The sequence below is a fragment of the Chinchilla lanigera genome, unplaced genomic scaffold (assembly GCF_000276665.1).
Source record: "Chinchilla lanigera isolate Chin_1 unplaced genomic scaffold, ChiLan1.0 scaffold00052, whole genome shotgun sequence".
Classification (NCBI taxonomy): domain Eukaryota; kingdom Metazoa; phylum Chordata; class Mammalia; order Rodentia; family Chinchillidae; genus Chinchilla; species Chinchilla lanigera.
This window is the reverse complement of record NW_004955453.1, coordinates 14,846,010-14,861,891: the sequence shown is the minus strand read 5'-3', so window position 1 is coordinate 14,861,891 and position 15,882 is coordinate 14,846,010. Positions and strand designations below refer to the sequence as shown.

Below are 15,882 nucleotides of genomic sequence, written 5' to 3'. Positions count from 1 at the left end.
AAAGAGATGACAGGTACACCTCCAACAACACAAACTCCAAAGCATCTGCTACAAGTCAATGTATATCAATCACAGTGTAAACATGTATTGAAACATGACATGGTACCCTACAAGTATGTACAATTTTTATGCTTTTGTATCAGTTAAAAATAAATTTATTTTAAAATTTTAAGATTATTAAGCAGAATAAATGCCTTCTATTTCAAAAGAGTTCACGTTATCTTAAAAATAATTCAAGGTACTATGTAAATATGAACTTGTATATTGTTTAAAAAGTATTTTAATTTAGTATTTACTTTTAAATACTACTTTAAATTTACTTTTAAATACTTTTAAAAAGTATTTTAATTTAATTTGCAAATTTCCCACTGATGATCATTTGGGGTATTTCAGTTTTTCAAAATTGCAAACAATGCTTAACATCTTTTCATACTACCTTTTTGTATTAATGGAATGATTTTTATAGAACAAATTCCTTAGGATAAAAATTGCTGGGTTAATGGACATACAAGCTTAACTTAAACTGACACTGCTACACAGTCCTCTCAAAAATTTATCAGAAATATTTGATAAACCCAAATATTTACATGAGCACCATCAAATACATGAGCACCATCTTGTTTCCCCTCACACTGCTGCCAATGTGACAGGAAGAAGTATTGAAGTTAACAATTTTTTATTGAAAGCTATTTTTCTTCCTGAAGTTTCTTATTTGCATGTTTTGTCCATTTCCTTACTACATTGCCTTTTTCTTATCAATTTGTAACGTAAGTCTTTGCATATCAATGATAGTAACACATGACTGTGATATCACTGGAGGCTAATACTTTCTTCCTTTCGAGAGTCTCCCCCTCCTCTGTCACAGACATTGACTGAATTTTTTACAGTATAAGTTAACTGTCTTCTATTAATTCCAGGTTGGTCTGTTTCTCTTTTTTTTTTTTTTTTGGTCTTTTTAAAGACAGGGTTTCACTATGCAGTTTTGGCTGGCCTTGGAACCACTAGGTAGCCCAGGCTGGCCTTAAATTCATAGTGACCCTCCTGCCTCAGCCTCCTGAGTGCTGGGATTATAGGTGTGCGCTACTGTGCCTGGCAGGGTTGGTTTGTTTCTAATGGTGCACAGATGGAACCCAGGATGGAACTCACACATTTTAGGCAGGGACTCTAGTCGAGCTATATATTCCAGCCCTGATTTTAGGTTTTATGTATACTATAAAAGATCTTTTCTACCCTGAGAATGTTACAATCCATTCCCTTTTAAAAAAATATTTTTATCACTTTTTACATTCAAATCTTTGATTGAGCTGAAACTATTTTAATGAAAAGAGAAAGGAACTCAGCTCCAGTATCTTCTTAAATGGTTAGCTAGTTGTTTTATCAGTAAAGTACACTATCAAATGTTGTCTTTTTTCCCACTGATTTGAATGTCGCACCTAAATGTTAAATGCCTCATATTTTTCAAAGTATTTTTATATTCATCATCTTTCTCTAGTTCCTGCAAAGTTATTATCAACTTTGGGCAGCTAGACAACTAAACCTAAAAAATTAAAATGATTTGCCCAAGATCAAAGAATGAGAGGTAAAGACACAGCTAGCTACTCTGATAAAACGAATGACTTGCTAAACCTAAAATCATATGCCAGTCAGGCCTTACATTCTTTAAAAAGCTTTGAAGTTAAGATGATGTAACCTTTATTTTAGAGATGAGAAAACAAATTCAATTGTGAAGTGACTGGCCCAAAACAACACAGGAAATAACAAGCAGAGGGAGGATTAAAATTTGAATCTGTTTAGGGCCAAAGTACATGGTTTTCTACTATAGCATGTTGTTTAAGCTTGGCTTCCCAGTCAACTGTGCTGTCCTGTTCCAATGCATTTTAAAGACATGTTTTTCTTATACCAACTCTTAAGATAGTGATGCAATTAATATAATGGGTATAATGGAATAAGAAAAAGCAGAAATACAGATATAGTTCCTAAAATACTGTGGAATTAAAGAAGTGCTGTACTCCAGTTGATTCTAAAACTTAATTGTTTAGTAAACTGACACAGTCCCAATTTGGTGGCACAAACATATGAGTAGGTTCTAAATGGCAAACCACCACACAAAAAACTTTCACTTCATAAGGAGGGTAATATGCCACATATAGATATCAACTAAATACAAACAGTATGTCTGGGTAGACTTCCAGAGCTATACAAAAGTGGCAAAAGCAGGAATCCTTGTCTTGATACTGATCTTAAAGAAAAAACTTTTAGTTTCTCACTGTTATCATGTTAGCTGTGGGCTTTTCATATATGATCTTTATTACACTGAAGTAGTTTCCTGCTTCTCTGAATGTGTTGAATGTTTTCATCATAAAGGTGGTAAATTTATCAAATGCTTTTCCTGTATCAACTGACATATCATGCAGCTTTCTTCCTTTATTCTGTTAATGAGTGTATTAAACAGACTGACTTTCATACTTGAACCATCCTTGCATTCCACAAATAAATCCTTCTTAGCCATGGTATACAACTCTTACTGTACTACTGAAATCAGCTTTAGTAGTATTTTGTTAAGGATTTTTACATCATTATTCATTAAGATTACTAGTCTGTAGTCTAGTCATAGTCTTTTTTTTTAAGTCATTGCCTTTTAAAACTGCTCATTTCAGACTTTAGCATGGTAAGTGCTCACCTGTATGAAGTCTGTTTTGATGGACTGCATCTAGAAACAACCTCATTTCTTCTGCATCCTTACTCGGTACTTTGTCAATGGACAAGAAGCTATTATCTTGCAGAGTTAACATTAGGCGGCTCTGTTTTGCTCCACTGGGTCGAAGCACCACATTTTTAATGTTATGACTTAGCTGATAAAAATAAAAAAAAAATTATCATCAAAAAGGTATAATGAAGTATAATTTAAGTTGTATAATGAATACTAAACTTCAGACTTTTCAAGTTACAATTCTCATACTTCCCTACAGTAATTCAATGTATCTTCCACTAAAGGAGTTCCCATTTCTTAACACATTTAAGTCAAACATTTAACTTTCAGAAGATATAAACACTTACTACTAGAATTTATTTTACAGAGTAATACTAGCTCTCTTGATCTTATGGGTAGGGAACTATATTTTCAGATACAGTTCTAAAGTTACATAGTTTTTTTTTTTTTTTCTTTTGGTCCCAGGAATCGAACTCATGACCTCAGGCTTGCCAGGCAAGCGCTTATGCCACTGAACTATATCCCCGGCCCTAAAGTTATATAAAGGATAAAAAAAAGTGAGTCAACATTTTTCAGAGCCTGGATGGTTATACCACTATTTCCAATATAGAAAAATCAAATTAAATTCATCTTTTCTCCTTAAATTTCTAAAGATATTTGGCAAATTGTTTAGACAGCTGCAATGTAAAAGGAATATAAATTCAAGCTACAAACCTCAAAAGAATTCCAAACTCTCAAAAATATGTCAAAAATAAAAGCTTTCCCAATACTAAGAAACCACTTTTTAATTGTCTAAGAGGACTCACTTCCCTTCGATCACAAAAATGTAAGCACACTAGAATTTTCTCAGCTTACTGGTATCAATCCCCAGAGCTGGTTTATCTTGGACTCTCCTAGCCTTTGAAAATGTGCTATAAATACCTTTTATTTTCTCTTGAATGAAATTTTTTCCCAAGGTTAAATGAATTAATCTTAAAAGTTTCTTCATTATCTAAATAATTCCTAGCAGTCAGGTAGACTTATTTTCTAATATTCTCCCTCAGCAGGTATTTACAAAGGTTTCTAAAAATGCCTTTTGCTGAAGACATATCCTTTAAACAACATAAAGAATAACATGTTTTATAATTTTAATTAGGGAAAATTGTTCTTTGTCAATTTTTAGATAAAAATAAAAACAATTATACCAATTAACAGTCACACTTGAAGCAATACATTTATTGTTAGCTTTAAAGCAGGTCTTAAATTCATCCCTTCAGTAGAAATTCTTTAGTAAAACACAAAAATAGATAATATAAAGGCATTATTTCAATCAATTTTCCATTTTTAAAAATGACAGTAAAGGGGGCTGGGGATTTAGCTCAGCAGCACAGCGCCTGCCTGGCAAGCGCAAGGTCGTGAGTTCGATTCCCTGTACTGGGGGGAAAAAAAAAAAATTACAGTAAAATGTAAATAGGAAAGCTTATTCATTAACAAGTAAGATGAGAACTTGGTCACTTCAACAACTAAAACTCCCATCCAGCTCCACAATTTTAGTAATCACTCACGTAAGTAAGGATACCCAACTCTTTTTGAAGTCCTGAGCTCTGACAAAACTCCAGGCTTGTTTACCTTCTAAAGTCCTGATACCTCACACTATTCCTCTTTTTCAATCTTCACACCTAACAGTTCCCTCTGCTCCCTATCATGAAGGCACAAAAAGGACTGACATCCTCTTAGAAATGGGAATATCCCCAAACTTCTAACTTTCTTTCTCTTGCTTCTTTCACTATTGTTCCCTTGTTCAGGACTTTCATCTCTCATCTAACCTCCCACCATAACCTCCTGCATGTCTTTCCTAATCTCTCATTATCATGCATTCCCCCAAGGAATAGGAATTTGAGATCCTTGGCTCCTTAGATCTTTAGCACTTGTGACCAGCAAAAAGCATCAAGCTCTTTGGCCTCTACTTCTGTCACTAACTCCCATTTACTTTATACTGTATTGTATTTTACTTTTTAGACACAGGGTCTCACTGTGTAGCCCAGGCTGGCCTCAAACTTGCAGCAATCCTCTTGCCTCAGCCTCCCAAGTGCTGGGATTACAGGCATGTGCCGCCGTGCCCAGCTTGCAAAAACAAACAAACAAAAAAACTTTTCTATACCAATAAGACATGAGAATTCCTCAAAACTTTAGTTGTAAGAGAACAGTTAAGGGCTAGGGATACAGCTCAGTGGCGCAGTGCCTGCCTGGCAAGCACAAGGTCCTGAGTTCGACTCCCAGTACCATCCCCTAAAGTTAGGATGACCTTGAACAATCAACCTTGAGTGGTCCATATTGTGACATCTGGTGGGATTAATAAGGAAGTAGAAACTGGCTTCTATTTATTTATTTTTTTTGGTACCAGGAATCAAACTCAGAACCTTGCGTTTGCCAGGCAGGCACTGTGCTGCTGAACTGTATTTCTGGTGAAACTCTCTTTTAGAAAACAATAAATCCTTTTAAAAACTAACACTAGCCAGGCATGGTGGCACATACCTATATTCCCAGCACTTGGGAGGCTGAGGCAGGAGGATCACTGTATGTTTGAGGCCACCCTGGGCTACATAGTGAGAGCAAGGCTAGTCTGAATTACACAGTAAGACCATGTCTCAAAAAAAAAAAAAAAAAGAAAAGAAAAGGAACAGAAAACTAACACTAACCCAAGTGTGGTGGTACATGACTATAATCCCAGCACTTGGGAATTTGGGAGGATGAGGCAAAAGGAATGAAACTCTGAGGCCAACATGGGCTATATAGCAATACCCTGTCTCAGGAAGAATGAATCCATCATCTATGTGCTTAAAAAAAAGAAAAAGGAATAGCTTAAATATACAGCATCCAAACTCTAAGTTCCTTTCCACTAATTTCTTTTCAATAATGATGACTACTTCCCACCCCTTATTATTCAGAGCCAACAATCCTACTGAATAATTTATAAAATATATACACAAAAGTATTAGTGTCTCTGTAAAGAAGAAGCAAGAAGGTCTACTATGATGCTTACTAGGTACATAACAGCTATTTATTAAAAGATCTATTTAAAACCATTCCAAATCAAAATTTGGTTAATACCTGAAATGTCCTTGGAATTCCTCCAGTATTGTAGTGAACTACAAGGCTGACTTTATTCTCTTTTTCCACAATTTCAAATGATCCTTCCTTCCACTTTGTAATCCCAGTTTGCATACTTCGAATTCTGATAGGTCCATGTATCTTCAGAGGAGACATATTTTCTTTAAAAATAAATTGCTTCTAACCAAATTAAAAAACCAGAAATACACCTTCACCTGACAGGTTCTAAGGAAGAAAAATAACAAGTTACAAGTCACTAGTGATTAAAATAAAGAGTTTAAAAGACAATGCTTGATTAACCTTCCTATATCCCTTTCTCAAAGGCCCTAATTAGTTGTAGAAGACAGGTAAAAAAGACAACTAAAGTACGCACTCACATTCAGTGACTACATCTAACCACCTTTAATTTCATCTGTGTATGTTCCCTACTTTGCCACGTGTCCAATACCTGTGTCACAGACACTATATTCTACATTATGCACCATTCATAACCACACTGTTGCCAATTATTAGGAATCAGATTCCATGCCAAGTGTAATTGCATTCACAGTAATTATTCCTTTATGAATGCTAATGGCTGTAATTTCAAATTTAAATAAAAATTTTTCAGTTATCTGAATCCCTTTCTTAAAATGCAGTTTCTCCTCAAACAACAAAGTAGTCAGTCAGTAATCTAAACATAACCACATGTACAGAGATATTATATAATTAAAGATTTTTAAGAATTATCAAGTTAGTTCAACTTCCATAATCATTATTGAGAAAACTCATTTAATCTCTAGGAAAAAAACCAAAGTCTTCCTAAGAACCACCTACATTTATATTACCATTATTCCTGAAACAAATTTTACTTTTGACACTTATGTTTCTGAATGAACTTTTAATGCTTAAAAATAACTTCCAGCAATGAAAGATATCTAACTCTTTAGTTTTGCCAAGTCAGCAAGTATATAAAAATCACAGTAATAGCAGAGAATGTTGTTACTGTATCCTATATATATGTACATATTCATTTAAAATTGCTAAACTAAATTTTATTAATACCTTTTTCAAACCACTAAAAACACTGCTCTAAAATAGAGTATTGTACAATTCAACAAATTAAAAATCATTAAAAATTTCCTTAGTCTGAACAGTTCAACAAGAAATTCCAGAAAAGGCAGTACACAAGGGAAAACAATACTAGATCTAGAAGCTACGGGCCAGTTCTGTCACTTACTAACTTGTAACTAACAATTAAGTTTTCTCAATTATAAAATAGGAATAGCAATGCTGTAAGGTAATGAAATAACACTTAGCAAGTACTTAATGGACAGCATTATTAATATTAAAAAATTAGCACCCACTTTCAATTTATTTTTATTATACCACTTTCTTCAAAGACCTCAATAAAGAAGATTAACAAGTTACTAACTAAACTGTCTTTAAGAGGCCAGTGAAGTAACTGAAATGGCTTAAGCAAGTAAAATGTGAACAATTCCTACCCAAGTTACAAATGAGCTGGGCGTGGTGGAGCACACCTGTAATCCCAGCACTTGGGAGACTGAGGCAGGAAGGTGGTTGCCAATTTGAGGCCAGCCTTGGTTACATGGAAAGAACCTGTCTCAAAAAACAAAACAAAACAAAAAAACAAAAGAAGCTACGAGGCCTGCAGTTTACTATATAGGAAATAAGTGAGAATAAAATAAAAAGATGTAAAAACACTTTAAAAGAGTTAAAAAGTATTATGGATTACAGATCTTCTATCATTATTCACTCATCTCATCAAAGTTTTCTAAGTATGCACTGTGACCAGATTAAGATATCAATATAATTTGCTGGCTATATGAATTCATCAATTAATGTTGAGGCAATTAGTATCTGTAGCCCAGTTTATTAATTTATCATTTTGTTCAAACTAGTTACCATAAAAATTTGAACAAGACATGTGTATTTGTTGTTTTCTTCTGAAATGTGTATTTTTTTTTTGAATTTTTTTTTTTGTTGTTTTTTTTCTGGTACCAGGAATTGAACTCATGACCTTGTGCTTGCCAGGCAGGCGCTGTGCCGCTAAGCTAAATCCTCAGCCCCTTATTTTTAATAATTTTGTTGCAATTAAGTATTTGTGGCTTCACTGGGTATATCCTTGACATACTCTAACTTTTAGCAATACAAAGAGTATATGGTGCCTCTCCTAGCTCAGTTTTCTGTACCAAATGTAAGCGTTGTCTTTGACTTCTCTGTTGATGATTGTTGGTACTAGATTGAAATTGGAAGGTCAAAGGAGAGTTCTGTCAATTCTATATCCATGTACTTTTCAGAGAGCTTTATACTGAACTATAGATGAAATCATATCGCTCTCATTATCAACTCAATAACTCTCCTTTGTCCTCACAATAAAAGCTAAACACATTAACCTGATAATAAAAGCCACATGATCTGGGCCTGCTTACTACCTCTCTCATCCTAATCCTCAACACCCCCAGACAACTGGTCATCTCAACTACTTCTCATTTCCCCAAAACCCAAATATCCTTATGCCACTATGTACACTCCATGGTCAGCTCTAGAGGATTTTCATGTACTTTGGCACCCCTAGCCTTTAATTTCTTCTCTTGACTCTAAAAGGCTCAACTTAAATGCTGCCCTCTCTACAAAGCCTTTCCTTACTACCTTTTTACTTCTTCTCTCCCCCATAGCTACACTGACACTGTTCAAACCCTTCTTTTTCTGTGGTACTCTGTGCTTATCCTCCAGTATTTGTCATGCTTTGTTACAGACAATCTTTATCTCTTTGTGTCTCTAGCTAGGTTTGAAGACAAAGGAATATGTTTTTAATCTTTCCATCCCGCTGAGACCGCATCTGATACACAAGAAATACAAGAATAATGAACAAATTAGCACTATCAATTTTACTCAATTTGCTGTTAAAATATAAAATAGCAGACACTAAAATCATAAATACCTTTTATATGGGCAATGTAGGGTTATATTTGCTAAACTTTTCATAAGAGCACTGATAAACCAGGGTGGTAGTGCACACCTATAATCCCAGCACTCAGGAGGCTGAGACAGGAGGGTTCCTGTGAGTTCAAGGCCAGCCTGAATTACAAACTGAGACACTCTCTCAAAAGAACAAAATAAACAAATAAACAAACAAGAGTACTGCTATGCACTGTTATTACATCTTTTGAAGACTATGTACACCTGAACTTCAGAAAATGCAACGCTGTCCTCATTTTTTAAAAAGAATTCAGTGGAAGAAAAATCATTTATGGGTAATAAGTAATGTACAGTTACAGAATACTTTTTTCTTTTCATTTTTTTGTCTTTGAGACATGGTCTTGCTATGCAGTTCAGGATGGCCTTGAGCTCACTTTGTAGCCCCAGGCTGGTCTCAAACTCACAATGATCCTCCTGCCCCAGCACAGGCATGCGCCACCATGACTGGCTTGCTTACTTTTTTCTTTTTTTGAGACTCACTATGTAGTTCAAGCAGGCCTCGAACTTGTGATTTTTAAAAAAAAAACTGTTAAACTTGCCCAAACTAAGATTCCTGCTAATTGTTCAAGGCAGCAACTCCACATTAAGGGACCTTATCTATTGCCAAATTCCTTCATTTTTCCTTACATGTCATTACTGGTCTGGGTACTAACATAAATGGAAATATAAAACCATATTAGTTTAACATCTGCCTTATTAAATAAAATGCAGAGCTGGGTGTGGTGGTGCATGTCTATAATCTCAGCATACAGGAGGCTGAAGCAGGAGGATTGCCATGAGCTCAAGGCCAACCTGAGCTACATGCTGAGTTCAAGGACAGCCTGAATTACATTTTGAGGCCCTGTCTCTAGATAGACAGATAGACAGATAGACAGACAGACAGACAGACAGACAGATGTAGAGATTTCAAAGTTCACTAAAGTATAGAAAAAATTTAAACTGTTATTGATTACTTCTCTATCAAAATTCTGCCTCTCAAACATTCTGATACAGGATTTTGGTTAACTGTATAAAATTTTACTTTAGATATTGAACATTATCTTTTTTTTTTTTTTTTTTTTTGGTACTGGGAATCGAACTCAGGACGTTGTGCTAGCCAGGTAGGCGCTTATGCTGCTGAGCTATATTCCCAGCCCTGAACATTATCTTAGCCATTAATACCAGCCACCTTTCTTTTAAGAAAAAACAACTTAAAAGATGCAGGACAAACAGTTAACAGAACGAATACAATAAAACATTTTATTAGAGTCCCAGTTAAAACAACTAAAGATGCAGGACAATTAACAGAACCAATAAAATAAAACATTTTATTAATGTCCCAGTTTAGTCCAGGACCCGTTTTTGTTTTGTTTTGTTTTGGTTTGGTTTGGTTTTTTTCCGGTACCAGGAATCGAACTCACGACCTTGCACTTGCCAGGCAAGCACTGTGCCACTGAGCTAAATCCCCAGGCCCCAGGACTCGTTTTTGTATTAAATGAATTAACTACTTTTGTACATTGTTCACATTATCACAGCTAGTCCTACTTAGTTAGAGAGAAAAAAAACTAAGTTTTTTTTACATTATGAAACATGTTCTAATAACAGTTAAACTTTCTATGAACCTAAGACAGGGACAAAGTGTCCTTAAACTGAATAATACTAATTCTCTTAGTCAAGCAATGTTAGAAAGAAAAAAGATAGTTATAAAAACAATTATTCTCTGCAGTTCAAAGAGATTCCCCTTCCCTAAAAAAAATTCACAATTAAAATTACTCTTCAAATTTGAGTATTTTATGAAACTTGATGCATAAAATTGCAAACACATTTCTACACCATATTTATTTATATAAATGCTCATATTTAAGGTACTGCTTTGAAAATATCCTTATCCAGAGGGCATACTGTGGTAAAAAAGAACATGCCAAAATATAGAACTATTACTACAAAACAAACACAGAAACTTTCACTTCTTGCCAAACAGCATACTCCTGGAAACACATATCCAAAATAAAAATATGACTTACTTTTCAGTTACTTTTACTGAAAAACCCTATGTAATAACAATTCACCTTTATTCTGATCCTTGTGCCAAAGGCAATGCAATCTTCTTGGGAAACTACTCATATTCTGCAGCTAGGCCAGTTCTCCAGGAGCCATCAACTCAGCTAAAGAAAATATAAGTGTGCCTTTTTAAAAGAATTCAATACACAAAATTAAAAACTTTTTTAAAAAGGAAAGCGATCATTTACACAACAAAGATTAATCCCTCACATATTTAAAAGTACAAATCAATTACTGAAAATACTTAAGATGACAAGCAACGTGTACACAAACACATACACACATGATCAACCCAACTTTAGGAATTATGTGCTATGGAAAATGAGAGATGGGGAGGAATCTATACCTTGATCAACTTCTGTCTTTATTTGCTTTTTCCTGCTACATTTGGAAACAATGAAGTCAGTGAAAAAGTATATCCCTTGTTGACTTTATAAACATTGTTACACACTGACATCTAAGTCTTAAACACCACTTAGGGTTAGGGTTAGTTTCTATAATGTGTTGATACAAATTTTCAAAGGTAATAAGCATCATTTTTCACCTATTTAAAGCTTTAAAAAGAAAATGTTTCTCAAGGTTAAGCCTTAAGCCTGAATTTTCCCTAAAATTCTACCCAGAAATTTCTCACTGCCTACTTGAATGGTACATTAATTTAAAACTCATCTGTTCATGCAGTATAAAACCCATCTATCAAGATATTCCAGGGGGAAGGCATTGGGGTAAGGATATAAATATGAGGATACAGTTGATGACTTTATTAAGAAGTTCCTTGAAGTCCCTATTTTTGTCCTACCATCATTTAGGCAAGAAATCTTAGCATCAGCCTTCACTTCATTCTCATCTACTCAAACCCTAATTTTTTTGCTACTACTCTAATTCAGAAACTCATACTTTTGCCATCATCCTACCCAATATGTATTATGCACCATTTACTAAGCACAGTGGTAAGTGCACACACATACATTACTTAGTTTTCACAATAACCTTAAAAGGGATTATTATTATGTCAATTTTACAGATGGAGAAATTGGCTTACAGAGAGTAAGGCATGCACACAGAGTCAGTAAAAGAGAAAGTTACATGTAAGACCAGAAATCACATTTTTAACCACTGCCACAGTTCATCCAGTCCTCATTTTCTCAGGATTTTTCCAACAACTGATTCTTTACAATATCCTTTGAGGAAAGCTTCTTTTTTTCATTTCTTAGAAACTAGAGTATTCAACTGTTCTCTCCTTTCTTTCTAAAGTGGCGGGGGGCAGTGGGCATGGCATACACTCACAACCTCTGTATGTCAACAAAATAATACTTATTAAATGCTAAATAGTTTTAACTGATGATACTAATTTCCCCCCCAAGTATTTCTAATACTAGCTTGCCTCTACCTAGAAAATAAATCTACCACTCTGTTAGACATTTGTACATCGTTTTTTTAGGGGGTACAGTGCTACAGATTGAACCCAGGGCCTTTGCACTTTTGCACTAAATCTGTGGCCCTTTTTACTTTATATTTTGAAACAAGGTTTTTTAATTTGCTAGGTTGTCCAGGCTGGGTTTAGACTTGCAATCCTCCTTGGCTTCCCAAAGTGCCAAGTTGACAGATGTGCACTACTATGCCTGGCTCAGTTTCTATATTTTAATTCTCTATTTTTCAACATAAATTCTACATGCATAAAAAAAATTAACTTTAAGTATTCACCTCATCATTCACCAATAGCTGACTTAAATTGGGACTTGGCTTTATTTTTCTTTTATCGGTCTTATAATTTAACTTGTTGAAGATGTAAACCACAACTCTAATGTTCAAGGATTTTATTTCCTATCAAAGAAACATTAAACAAATGTACAAGAAAGATAACTAAAAGTAAACAAGGATGTTGACTCAAAGAATTTAAATCTGAACAATTTTATAATATGAAAATGAGTAAAAACATCCAAAGCTGGAAAACCATTTGCTTTCCTTTGATGTATCCTTTAATTTGTTTGCAGAATGAAAAGTGTCATGATACGACATAAATACCAGTAAGCTGGTGCTTCCAAAGACATTGATGGTTCTTACAGAAAGCTCCAGTTTATTCATTTAACAAATTCTTGAGGAATAAAAACAAACTAATCACTATCCTATATCCTGGGAGACAGACTTCAAATAAATCACACCAAGAAATACGTAATTACAAGTTTTTAAAAATGATATAAAGTAAAATACAGGGTACAACGAGACTTATGATTAAGACCCAGAGTTTGAAGGTAAGAGAAAATCAAGGGAAGGCTTTTCCGAGAAAGTACCACTTAAACTGAAAATTGAAGAATGAATTGAAGCCAGGTATGGTGGCACATGGCTGTAATACCAGCATTCTGGAGGCTGAGGCAGGAGGATCATTGTGAGTTTGAGACCAGCCTGGGCTACATAGTAAAACCTTGTCTCAAAAAACCAAAACAATAAATAAAAAGGAAGATGGTATAAGATGAAGCTAGTAAAGCAGGAAAAAGGCAGATTATGTAGAGTTTTGTGGACCACAGTAAGGATTTTTAATTTTATCCTAAATATAATAAACACTTAGCAATGGGCAATTCACTGAGTTTGAAGCTAAGAAATTACATGTTATATTGTTGAATAGAGAAGTGACAATAGTTAGGATCTGGGCAATAGTTAGGATCTGGGCAGGAGAGTGGCAAGGACCCAAAATAAGGTAGATAAAGCAGGCATGGTGGTGCATGTATGTAATCCCAGCTCTTGGTAGGCTGAGGCAGGATGAAATTCAACACCAGCCTGGGCTATGTTGTAAGTTCAAGGCCAGCCTGAACTACATAGTAAAATCCTGTCAAAAAAGGGGAGGAGGTAAGGCAAATAAATAAAGCAATTAATAGAAGTATTCACCTCATCACAATTACAGTAACAATTAATGTCTATTTGCCAATTTATGGGTGCCAGGTAATTTCTTTTTAAAGACAGGGTCTCACTGTGTAGTTCAGGCTGGCCTCGAACTCACAGTAATCCTCCTGCCTCAGCCTTCCAATTGCTGGGACAGGTGTGCACACCACGCCCTGCTGTGCTATGTGCTTATAATAATTATTCCATTTAATCAGGTGAGAATTCTTATTTCCACTTTATATGTGAGAGTACTGGGGGCCACAGATTTGAATCCAGGTTAAAAAAAAAAAGACGTGGCTTGCACTAGAAAATTGATAGTGATGATGTACAAAAGTAGATCCAGGGTACGTGTTGGAATTGTAATAGACACAGTGCAACTTGGAGAAGGTATATATGTAGGAGGTGAAGAAGTCAATAAGGCCTCACTCAAATTTTTGTTTTATGTAACTGAATAAATAGATATGCTACTTAATAAAACAGGACAGGAGGATAAAGAACTGGGTATAGGACTAGAGGAGCAGCTCAGTGGTAGACGACTTGTCTAGCATGTGCCAGGCCTTGAGCTTAACCCCCAGCATGACAAAAATAAACAAATAATTTGTATACCAAAAATATGTGTAAAAATTAAAACTTTAGTTTTACACAAATTTGAAATTGCTGCCAGGCATGGTACTGCACACTTGTAATCCCAGCGCTGGTGGTGGTGGTGGGGGTTCCTGAGGCAGGAGGATCTCTGCAAGTTGGAGGCCAGCCTGGGCTACAAGGCAAGACCCTGTCTCAAAAAAAGAAATTGCTAAGAAAGAAATCAAGTTGATCTGCCAAGCAGACAACTGACTATTTGGATATGGAGCTAAAAACAAAAAGAAGGAAATAGACTAGAAATAAAAATTCTTGGTATCAATGCATAATTGAAATTTAAAGCTTAGAAAAGAATAAAAGAACAAAAGAGGATTCACAATTGGACCCAAATATTCATTTTACTTTATCAAACATCTCTCACCTAGACAACTGATTTAGACTTGTGCCACTGGGCTTTGCAGCCCTCCTTCAATTTTATCTTTCAGCAGAATGTAACACTACACATGACTTCTTTTATCTCTTGCAAGACTTCTCCCTTATGTCCAATTATTAAGCTTCAAGAATCTCTCAACGCTCCATCGGATCTCCTTTTCTCTTTGGATAATTTCATCCATAATCATGGCTCCAATTACTATCAACATGTCAGATAACATATACACATACAGTATATACATTAAGATATAGTACATATCCAGTCCAGAACTCGCCTGTAATCTCAAACCCACAACATACAAATGCCTACTTGACATTCTCTCTTAGGTATCTCCTCTAGAGACTTTCAGGAACTGCCAGCCCTCCAACAACATTACTCACAGCTGAAATTTTGAGAGGAACAGTACAAAACCACTACAGGACAACTCTCCAAAATACAGGACTTTGTCACCAATTATTATTTCTCTTCACTGATCATGACTTAAAAGAGGTTAACCCGACAACCTGGTATGATGGCTAGATATGGGAAGCAATCAAGTGCACGGAAAGTAACAATTCATGTCTTTTAATGTGATGAAAAAGGGGAGGACGAAGATGAAGATGGTCAAGACAGCAAGTAAGTATGTCCAAGGCCTGATAGATGTGCTGCAAAGGAATTCACCCGCTGGCCTTGTTACGGGGGTCAGGGGTGGACGACGACGGTCCCAGAGAAAAGGGGACAGGTTCGGGTGGCGCACGGAACTAGTGACAGTACAGACCAGGTCAAAAGAGAGGGAAAGTCGAGGAAGGACACCAAAGTGTAGTACCTGTGACGCCTGGGGAGCGCCGAGGGGCTGGGGGCGGGCTGAGCAGCAGCGGGGAGAACTCCAGAAGAGTGAACGCCGAGTGGGCGGACCGCAGGGGGAGGGGTGCTAGGGAAAACGGCTCAATTGAGAAGCCACCTGGTGGCCTTACCTGTGCTTAAGGGTCTGGCGCCCCCGACAAGCCTACTGGAAGCAACAAAGTCCGTGCGGAGGGGGAGGAGCCGGAGGTAAAAAAAGAAGGGACACCAAGCAAGAAGCAGCAAGCCAGCTCGCTCCCCCAAAACAGGGAAAGCGGCTGATGGCGGGAACTGTGACCACACGCAAACACGCACGCACGCACGCACGCACACTCGACGCGACCGGACTCAGCGC

The 15,882-nt window shown here is 36.0% G+C and overlaps 1 protein-coding gene across 5 annotated transcripts in view; it reads right to left on the bottom strand.

The window, feature by feature from the left end:
• Usp37 (ubiquitin specific peptidase 37) overlaps positions 1 to 15,848 on the bottom strand; it is an 85,293-nt gene extending 69,445 nt beyond the window's left edge. For 2 of the 5 annotated variants that reach the window (XM_005395644.2, XM_013519871.1), the window contains exons 1-4: positions 15,662 to 15,848; positions 10,831 to 10,926; positions 5,801 to 6,025; positions 2,681 to 2,852 (exon numbers count right to left, since the gene is read on the bottom strand). In XM_005395644.2, coding sequence (XP_005395701.1) covers positions 2,681 to 2,852; positions 5,801 to 5,956 — 328 coding nt within the window. In that variant the 5' untranslated portion in view covers positions 5,957 to 6,025; positions 10,831 to 10,926; positions 15,662 to 15,848. Of the gene's footprint in view, positions 1 to 2,680; positions 2,853 to 5,800; positions 6,026 to 10,785; positions 10,948 to 15,661 lie in introns of those variants that run through there. The other 3 variants (XM_013519868.1, XM_013519870.1, XM_013519869.1) reach the window with 3 other exon arrangements.
• Positions 15,849 to 15,882: the final 34 nt, after the last annotated feature.